Source organism: Pseudoliparis swirei, chromosome 6, assembly GCF_029220125.1.
Source record: "Pseudoliparis swirei isolate HS2019 ecotype Mariana Trench chromosome 6, NWPU_hadal_v1, whole genome shotgun sequence".
Classification (NCBI taxonomy): Eukaryota; Metazoa; Chordata; class Actinopteri; order Perciformes; family Liparidae; genus Pseudoliparis; species Pseudoliparis swirei.
Window position 1 is genome coordinate 29,154,935 of NC_079393.1, and position 10,619 is coordinate 29,165,553.

Here is a 10,619-nt window from a genome sequence, read left to right on the forward strand (position 1 = left end):
TTGTGAGTCTGGTCTTGGGAGTCTGGTCTTGGGAGTCTGGTCTTGGGAGTCTGGTCTTGTGAGTCTGGTCTTGGGAGTCTGGTCTTGGGAGTCCAGACTCCGGAGGACGGGAGGACGTTCTTTCTGCGATTGGAACAGCGGCTTACTTGATGACGTCACCACATCAGCTGTTCTTGCTCATGAGTTTACTCCAAATATAAAATATTCACTATAAATATTTTTTACAGTCAAACTAAATATGACAACCCTGCTTTTTTCATTATTCTTTAAATATAATTATTTTATTTTTTAATTGTGTGTGTGGATATTTATATACACACAATTAAAAATCAAATAATCATGCACATATAATTGTATATATATTGTGTAAAAAATAAAAACGTATATATATATTTATATATTGTTTATAAATATTTAGATTATGTATAAATATGTGTATATATCGATAATAAATATGTTATATACATACATACATATTTGTATATATATATATATATATATTACACATAATTGCAAACAATTCGGCCAAAAGTAAAAAGATACCACTTTAGTTCAACGTTAAAGTTGAATTAAAATATGAAGTTATGAATCTTAATCCTCAGTCAAACTGAATTTAACGTTATCTGTGAATAAATAATACACTTTTTGTGCTCGTTAGATCCTCTAAACCGAATTATATCTCATGTTTAACCGCTACGGAGACATCAGAGCCAGCGGAGCATTTAAAAAAGTCCTGCCGAGATCAGGCTGCTATATATATATATATATATATATATATATATGTCTCGCTCTATATATATATATATATATATATATATATATTAAGGCTGTGAAACGATTAACAATTTTAATCAAATTAATCACAGGTTTCTGTGGATTAATCATGATTAATCACATATTACCGATATTCTCTGTATATTTTTGTGAGAACATAAAGATTTATTTAGCAGTTCTCTTCCATATGGAACATTAATATATCTTCATCCTAAACAGAATGTTTAAACAGAAAATGTTTCTCTTTGTCAACCATTAACTCCACCATGATACAATCTAAATGCCTCTCTTCCTTTAGCAGCTGCTGAGGCAAACTAACTCTGTGGGTTTTCTTCATGAACTGGGCCGTGATGAAAGGGACGGGACATTCAGATGGTGCCGCTAGAGGTGAAACTCTTGGACCGGCGCAAGGCGGACGAAAGCGAAGCATTGGTCAAGAATGTTTTCATTAATCATGAATGAAAGTTGGAGGCTCCAAGAATCAGATACCGACCAGTTACGATGCCAACTAGCGATCCGGGCGCTATTCCCATGACCGCCGGCAGCGTCCGGGAACCAAAGTCTTTGGGTTCCGGGAGTGACTTTTCTTTGGTCCGTCCCAATGCGCACACAAAGCTCTGTGGCGCAGATGGAGAGATAGAAGTGTCAACCGACACGTGACACACAGAAATGACATGCTGTTGTGTAGACACGATCCACAAGACGCGTTAGTTTAATAAAAGAACAAAGACGCGCGGGCGGAGATTACAGGGGCGGGCTAATTTTTACAATGTCATGCATCTACAATACTACACGCAGCGACTGGTAGGTCGCGATCGACATATTGAGCACCCTGATCTAGAGGAAGTAAAAGTCGTAACAAGGTTTCCGTAGGTGAACCTGCGGAAGGATCGTTACCTTCTTACGGCCCCTTCTTACTCAGAAGGCACAGGTTCTGGTCCAGGCTCTGGTCATTTCACGCCCTTGACTACTGCAACTCCCTCCTGGCTGGTCTACTGCTAAGGCCATCCGACCTCTGCAGCTCATCCAGAATGCAGCAGCTCGACTGGTCTTCAGCCTCCCGAAATTCACCCACACCCGCCTCCTCCGCCTCTCTCCACTGGTTACCGGTGGAGCAGCATCCGCTTTCAAAACACTGGTCCTGGCGTACTGCTCTGAACGGATCGGCCCCGCCTACATCCGGGATATGGTCACACCGTACACCCCGGCACGTTCGCTCCGCTCGGCAACAGCCAATCGTCTTGTGCCTCCTGCACCTCGAGCTAATCACTCTACATCCAGACTGTTGCTGTCCTGCTCCTCAGTGGTGGAACGAGCTCCCCACTGACATCAGGACAGCAGAAAGTCTCGACATCTTCCGCATGAGACTGAATACACATCTTTTCCGACTATATCTGGATTAAAACACAGATTTGCACTTCAGTGGCACTGGGATGGCACTTATTGTGGTGCTTTTGTGGTTTGACTGAGTTGAGGAAGTGTTGCTTCCTGTGTTCTTGTTGTTCTTGGTTTGTACTCTAGGTTGAAATGCACTTATTGTAAGTCGCTTTGGATAAAAGCGTCTGCTAAATGACATGTAATGTAATGTAATTACCGATGAACAGCACGACCGTCTGCATTAGAGCAGGAAATAGTTCAGATTAAATAGATATATTGGAAGCTCATTCTGCGTTAAATGCGTTAAAAAAAAAACTAATTAATCCTGTAATTTAATCATAACGCGTTAACGCCTTATTTTTCACAGCACTAATATATATATATATATATATGAGATGAGGCTGCTCTCGGCGGGTATTTGGACCGTGTTTTGTGAGAAGCGAACTTTGAATTGGAACATGTACTCATGGCTGCGACTGATGACGTTTCACGAGTCCACGAGAACACAAGAACAGAGAAGTACACAAGAACAGAGAAGTAAACATGTACAGAGAAGTACACAAGAACAGAGAAGTACGCAAGTATAGAGAAGTACACAAGAACAGAGAAGTACACAAGAACAGAGAAGTACACATGTTCAGAGAAGTACACAAGTACAGAGAAGTACGCAAGTATAGAGTACACAATAACAGAGAAGTACACAACAGAGAAGTACGCAAGTATAGAGAAGTACACAAGAACAGAGAAGTACACAAGAACAGAGAAGTACACAAGTACAGAGAGTACAGAGAAGTACGCAAGTATAGAGAAGTACACAAGAACAGAGAAGTACACAAGTACAGAGAAGTACACAAGAACAGAGAAGTACGCAAGTATAGAGAAGTACACAAGAACAGAGAAGTACACAAGTACAGAGAAGTACACAAGAACAGAGAAGTACACAAGAACAGAGAAGTACACAAGTACAGAGAAGTACACAAGAAGAGAGAAGTACGCAAGTATAGAGAAGTACACAAGAACAGAGAAGTACACAAGAAGAGAGAAGTACGCAAGTATAGAGAAGTACACAAGTATAGAGAAGTACACAAGTACAGAGAAGTACACAAGTACAGAGAAGTACACAAGTACAGAGAAGTACACAAGTACAGAGAAGTACACACATACCTGCAAACTCATGAGGGGTGAAAAAGGTGACAAGGGGGGGGGGGGGTGCAGGTGACTTTTGTTGTTGTCACCACATCCACGTTGTTTGAAGCCTCAAAGCTTTTAGAACCACAACTACAGTCATTTTATTGTTCTGACCACAAATCTAAATAATGATAATAAAGTTTAAGAACAAAAGGTCCTCCGCTCTGACTCAGCCCTATAATGATAGAAATAACAAATATACATGGTCATTATATATAATATGGTTAAAGTCATTCATGAACCAACTTCCTTTTCCCTGAACAGTCCTCATGGACTTGTCCCTGAATCTGTCTGTTTGTTTGTCACGATACTCATATTATAACTTCTATACATATTACAGACCTGCCATAAATATCATGATACCCGATACCAGAATTCAATACAATACCATAAAAACAATATGGTACCATAAATACGAGACTGGTATATTTATCTATAATAGTAATAAATAAAACATCTGTTTTACCAACTTGTTCAACACTTAAATGTCAGTAATATTCGTCTTAAGACAGCCAGATATGAATGAAACGACATGGTTCCATCAGAGCATTGATGATCACTATGAGGCCGTTATGACCAGAGGATACACAGTTCATCAGGATGAGCAGCTGGAGAGTTACACAACTTTACAAACTGGAACATTTACCTTCTGGCATCTTTTTATTCTTTAAGCCGAAGTCTCTAAGCTCCGCCTCTTCTCTCGCTGTGAGCTGCGCAGCGCAGTGTGCGCAGACAGCTCGACACGGAGCAGCGCGTGCGCTCTGATCGCTCTCTTAATGAAGTATCGACACTAAAAATATGCTAAATCACATCGTGTTTAACGTACGGGTACTTTGTTAGCATCGCTACACCGTGCAGCGTGACAGCAGCAGATGTAGCGGCTAACATTCAAGCTAACCTGAACCCCCAAACGCTGTGGACATCTGAACGCTGATTGGCCGAGACGCGACACGTCCATCAAAGATGTTTTATTGCGAAGAGCACCACTCCACATTTTTCTCCGCGTCTCACTGCAATCTCAACGGCAGCGGGCCAGGTGACCCCCCCCCCCCAAAACAAAAACTCTTCGGATCTCCACGATTCACGTGGACGACCTATTTTGAGTTCAAAACGGTGAATTTCACCGAAAGGTGACAAGTTTGCAGGTATGTACACAAGTACAGAGAAGTACACAAATACAGAAAAGTACGGACAAGAACGCATCTTGAGAAACGGCCAGTGAGCCTTTCAGCTGAGCGGACCACCTCTTACTGCGCATGCGCTTTACGTTTTAAAGCAACACTATGTAACTTTTGGACCTTAAAATAACAGCTTGAAAAAAATGGTGCCGCTAATATGACGATTTGCGTCTCCGCTATTGCCATCGGGGGTCTGTGGGGAAATAACTCCGCTATGTAAGATTCTGGAGCGCCGGCACATCCGGGCGGATGTACTCGACCTGCTTTCTGGCAGTGATTACGCAATGTCATAAAGTGCCACTCACCGCAGCTACAGTATAAGGGTAGCTTTTTATGTAGCTTTTGGTGTTGTCAACAATATTGTATTCGATCACACGTACTCCACATTTGCAGTCCCCAAAACAAAAGGAAATGACTGCAAGACCACCCCAAAAGCCGGCAAACAGCTGACCGGAACGGGCGCGCGCTCAATCCCCCGTGCTTCACCCTAGTCCGGTGGGTGCTGGCCAGTTCACAGTGTTCCTGCAGTCTTCTATTAGTGATCCCGCCGTTGGCGAATCCAAAATAGAAAGTCGCCGGATTGCTGCCGTTCTGAGTCCGCCGTCGGTCAGCGCGCTCCAAACAAAAAAAACCTTGCGTCACCTCCCCCTCGTCACCTTTTATAACCCGTGACACGTACAAATAATAATATTAAAGGACAACACATGATCCCAACTCAATACAAGTGTATGCGAGGCTGCATCTATCATCACTGGGTATTTACGACACTGAAATCGATACCTAAATACCTAAAAACCTGAAGGGGGCGCCAAAAGTGAAAAGTTACAGTGTTGCTTTAAATCGCCATATTCCAGCCGATTTACTGGAGCCAATCAAACGAGCCAAATGTCCCCCTGCTTTACTGTGATTGGTCCATGATGTTGGAGGGCGGGAGAATGGGCCATCGCGTATTAGAGGGATGTTCATTAACACAATTGTGGCTAAAATACTCCACAGTTTGTAAAACAAAGTTATGTCATGACTGACAGGTACATACTTCTATAAATGAAATGCAGGAGCAGCCTGTAAGCGCATGACTGTAGGGTTAGAGGTCAGATACATTTCAACTAAACCAATTGAGAGAATGTTACCAATATCTCACGAAACTCACGCTTCAAAAGATTTGAATAACATCTAAAAAATTATGTTGTTTTCATGTTTAAAAAAAATGTGTAGGGAAGTGTGGTTTACTGTAAATATAATAATATATTTTCTAGGAAATAGTCAATTGAGATTATGAGTTTGTTTGAGTCTGACCACACACACACACACACACACACACACACAATGTCGAGGCGCTGCAGTCCCCTCTTTCACCAGTAGAGGCTGCCCAGGAGCAGCCGAGGCCCACGGAGCCCTTGGCAGTTGAAACGCGCCTTATAAGGGCATGAGCTCTCCTCTGGGTGCCCCGGGCAGAGCGTCGTACATCCAACTGCGCATGCGTCGTTGGGAGATGGACCGCGAGGAGCCTCCGGTGTCTGTCCCCGTGTCTCCAGGAGAAATGATGAGACTGTTGGTGAAGCAGCGAGTCCACGCGGCCGTTGAAGAGTCTTTTGGGCTGTTGGACACATTGACAGCAGCTTATGAGGACACCGTGTCTCAGCTCAGAGAACAATGGCGACACACAGCAGGTCGGTGCTTCTTCTTCTCTGGTCCCGCGGGTTTAACTGGCGGCTTTTCAGCCCCACGGTCCGTTGTTGCCACTTGAGATGTGACGCGCCTCCACGGTGCTCCGGAGGAGGGCGTGGACGCTGTGCGAGATGAACTGGTGTTTGAATGAAGTGGTTTTGGTACGCGTGCGCAGACGTGCCGTCGGAGTGGCCTCTCAGGACCCGGATGACTCGCTATGAAGTGCGCATGTCCATCGCTTAGCCTCCGCGTCACGTCCTTTTGATGTAGCGCTCATGTTTTACGGACTAAACACGGAGGACTTTGCTGTAAAATGCCACACCTGTTCGGGAGGCTGTAGTTCAGACGCCGAGGACAAAGTAGGTGGCCCTGCTGATGCCTGTTCAATATGCTACGAGCTTCAGTCAACACTTGACAACACGCTCTTGTTGTCGGTCTGGTTTCATGTCATACGTCGTTATCTGACGTCCAGTCGATGTGAGACCAGTCTCCTCTTCATACAGTGTGTCATGAAACATGCAGCCCGTGGTTTACAGCCAGCTCGCCCACTGCTGTGGGAAACTGTGATGTTTTATAAGTATAAGTATAACGAGACATCCTGTGTGTATATATATATATATATATTCAAAAACCCTGGGTGTTGAACCGAAGAAAATGTCCGGTGTCGAAAAGTTATAATAAAGCGTATTTAATAAAAAGTATTACCAAGAGTCGATAATAACTAATAACTGTTCCGATACAGAGTATAGACTCTCGGCCGAGGACTTCTAAGGCTTCTTAATCCACAGACCACTCCTGGCTCTTCCACCTGCAGTTAACTGTCTCTCTCCACCTGAAGCATCTCAGCTTCTTCTTCTTCTTCTTCAAATTTGAATGGCGGATCGCAACCAACTTGCCGAAGTGCAACTCGCCACCTACTGTACCGGAGTGTGCAGATTCATGTATAACTGTACTAATTAACTACTCAAAAACAAAATAAACCAATAAAACAAAACAAAATACTAATTAACTGACCAACTACTGACCATGCCAACAGACCTACTCGCCACTAAATCCTGCGGCCTAGCCCCGTATCTTTGGAAAATCGCAGCAAAGCCCTGTAGCACTCATGCCCATCCTGGTCCGCTGCCAGCACTCACTCCACCTCCGTCCCCGCTGACACATTTTTTCCTTCAACCATTTTCTTTCAGAGCTGTATTTCACACACTTCATGATAACATGCTCCACATCCTCAGTCTCGTTACAAAAGTTACATTTAGCTGTTCCCACTTTTGCCATTAAGAACAGAGTTGCATTCAGCCCTGTGTGCCCGAATCTTAACCTTGATATGATGACCTCCTCTCTCCGACACTTCCCTTTGAATAACTTTACATTCATGGATTTTTGTATATTGTGATAGTGCCTTCCTTTGTCGTTGTTGTCCCACTTCCTCTGCCATAATTCCCTCACTGCCTCTCTATAACTGCTTTTGCTTCCCCTTTCCCAAACGGAATACTCAGTATTTCCTCCTTCCTGAGTTTAAGCGCATTCTTAGCGATCCTGTCCGCTCTCTCATTTCCCTCAACACCCATGTGGAATGGAGGGCAGAGGAAGCAGTTCAAGAGGCAGATGCAAGGCTGCATCACAGAAGCCTGGTGGGAGTGGTCACACGAGGTCGAGCAGGGCTAGGATCCTTTCCAACTCCCCAAATGAACACCAGGGGGAAGGAAGGGCGTCGACTTGTTCAGGAGGAGGTGGGAGCAGCAGTGGAGGAGACGAGAACCTGCAAGGCAGTGGGAATGAAGCAACAGGGAGCTTGGACGAGGTGGGAGAATGCGGTTGAAAGGAAAGTGACCTGGGCTGAGCTTTGGAAAGCCGAGCCTCACCGCATCAAATTCCTCATCCAGGCAGTGTATGACGTGCTTCCAAGCCCGTCAAATCTGCACATATGGGGCATAGCAGAGACACCAGCATGCCCACTGTGTTCCAAGCGAGGAACCCTGGAACACATCCTCAGCTGCTGTACAAGGGCACTAGGAGATGGTCGGTACAGGTGGAGGCATGACCAAGTCCTCAAGACCATTGCTGAAGCTATCAGCGCAGGACTGGCGTGGGCAAAGCAGTTCCGACCCTCCAAGAAAACCATCGCCTTTGTCAGAGCTGGGGACGAGCCAACTGCTGCCAGAAGAACATCATCTGCAGGCATCCTGACGTCTGCAAGAGACGGGCAGTTGTTGGTGGACCTTGAACATCAGCTGAAGTTCCCCAGCCATATTGCAGTCACCACCCTGCAACCAGACATCGTCCTTGTGTCTGAGTCCACCAAGCAAGCAGTGCTGCTGGAGCCGACAGTCCCGTGGGAAGATCGTTTGGAAGAAGCCTTTGAGAGGAAGCTCTCCAAGGACGCAGGACTGGTCAGTGACTGCCAGCAGGCTGGCTGGAGAGCAAGCTGTCTCCCTGTGGAGGTTGGATGCAGAGGATTTGCAGCCCGTTCCTTGGCCAGAGCCTTCAGTAGTTTAGGCATCGAGGGTGAGAGAAAGAGGAGAGCCATCCGCAGTACCAGTATGCGGCAGAGAGAGCCTCAAGATGGCTGTGACTCAAAAGAGGGGAGCCATGGAGTCATGGTAGCTAGCTAGCCATCTGGACACTAGCTGGGGTCTGATCAGCCCCGGCTGGGTCACCTGGAGGAGGCGTATGATGTTGAAAGACCCGAAACGTCCAATGATTCCAGGAACATCACTGAAGATGTGTCCAGATTAGGCATCAGTAGATGTATGTACACAGAGCAGGAACCCAGCAAAAATACACACTCGTCCCCAGCCTTTGGATTCATTGATATCTCCATCACTAAATCCTCCCGTACAGAGCGTTTGGTCCTAATGCTGTTCAACGCTGCAGCAGAGTCTGAACAGATGACTACTCTCCAGGGTTTTTCCTGGGTCAAAATGGGTCTTAGGTGCTCCCAAAAAAATGTTTGGCGCGCTGTGCGCGCCATATCTATTCGTGCACGTCAGGCTGTTGAGTGATCAGCAGCTGGCCGCTCTGTCCATTCGCGCACCTCACAGTTGCGTATTGATCAGACAAGAAGACACGCTTATCAACTCCAATGTCCCCCCCCCCCCCCCAACAACTCTTCTCGGCTCGCGGAGCCAGAGCTCCGATGCCGGCGCGCGCCTCGCTCAGCCGTGATGCGCGCACACAGGTGAGCACACCTCAGTGTTAAATTAAGCTAAGGGCACCAACATGGCTAGCGGCACTAGTCCCGCCCCCCTGAAGCTGTAAACCAGGGGAAACACTGAACTTGATTACTATTGATCAAAACAGAACGAGGGTTCGGCTGTAGCCGACTTGAAACATACTATTGAGAACTGTGACGACCCGTCCCCACCACTCGGTGTGTGTTGGCTCTTGGTCTTGTGCGTTTCCTGCAGGCTCTGGTGGAGGTGGGGACAGGAGGAGTTGATGAGCTACACCTGGGCCGGGTGGAGCGCGGACCATAAAACCCTCGTCGCCATTGAGAAGGCTCTCGCTCACACACGCACCCATACACGCCTACACCACTGACTACTGACAAGGAACTTTATATTTATTCCGTTTATTGAGTGTTTTTGTAAATAAACCTCGATACGGTTGCCTTTACCTCGTCTCGACTTCCATCTTTGCTACAACTTAAGAGCCGGGTTATTCGCAGTCATGTCTGTAACCAGCCTGTTTCCATTATTCTGGAGGGAATGTGTCTGTTATTCAGAACTTCTTCGTTGTGTTTTCGATGCCAGTTCGGTCTCCTTCTGCTGCTCTGCTCTGCAAACAGGGTTAGCTTCAGGCTGTTAGCTCGTTAGCTCCATGCTCTTAGCTAGATAACTGCGGCAAGATTCGTGCGTTCCACTTGTCTGCAGCTCTTTAGACCCCTCCCCCCGTTGTAGTCCAGAGAGTTTCAGTCCCAGGACTTTGGAACGACAGACAGGGGAAACTAAACAGCGCATTACTCACTGAGCACCAGCTGACAGCTCCGTTAGCAGCCTGCTCCCGTAGCTCCGTGGAGCTCTCTAGGCTGAGGGAACGCAGGTCTCTGATCTGCCGAATAGTCCAGTCACGTGAAATAATAAAACGATGTCATTGGCCAATGAGCGCACATTTTTGCGACCCAAGATTCACGTTTCATCCGCCAATGAGAAGCCGTCCTTGCCGAAACGACTGAAATATTTTCTCGATGCCGTACACACACGTTAGACCGCCTCGAAAAAGGGGAGGGGCTTCTCTCCGTGATAATGGCGATATATCATATTTTTTCACATTAACTTAAGTGGTTGTTGACAGGCTGACGGTCTCCCACACACATTTAGCGCATCAACACGGTATATTTACTATTTAAATGATTTGGCATATAATGTTTTTTGACAGGATGTATTTTTTTTTTTTTTTTTCATCTCAAAATTTTAAGAGGGGCGGCGCCTA

General features: G+C 45.9%; 1 protein-coding gene across 1 annotated transcript; it reads left to right on the forward strand.

Annotated features, from left to right (window-relative positions):
• Positions 1-6,297: 6,297 nt before the first annotated feature.
• On the forward strand, positions 6,298-9,803 carry LOC130194909 (uncharacterized). The gene is made up of 2 exons (XM_056416130.1): positions 6,298-9,366; positions 9,596-9,803. Exon 1 carries the CDS (start codon positions 7,874-7,876, stop codon positions 8,798-8,800), a length of 927 nt encoding a protein of 308 aa, XP_056272105.1. The 5' UTR covers positions 6,298-7,873; the 3' UTR covers positions 8,801-9,366; positions 9,596-9,803.
• The last annotated feature ends 816 nt before the right edge of the window (positions 9,804-10,619 follow it).

Excerpts from the sequence above, each read along its gene's own strand:
- LOC130194909 (XM_056416130.1), top strand. The coding sequence starts at position 7,874 with ATGAACACCAGGGGGAAGGAAGGGCGTCGACTTGTTCAGGAGGAGGTG.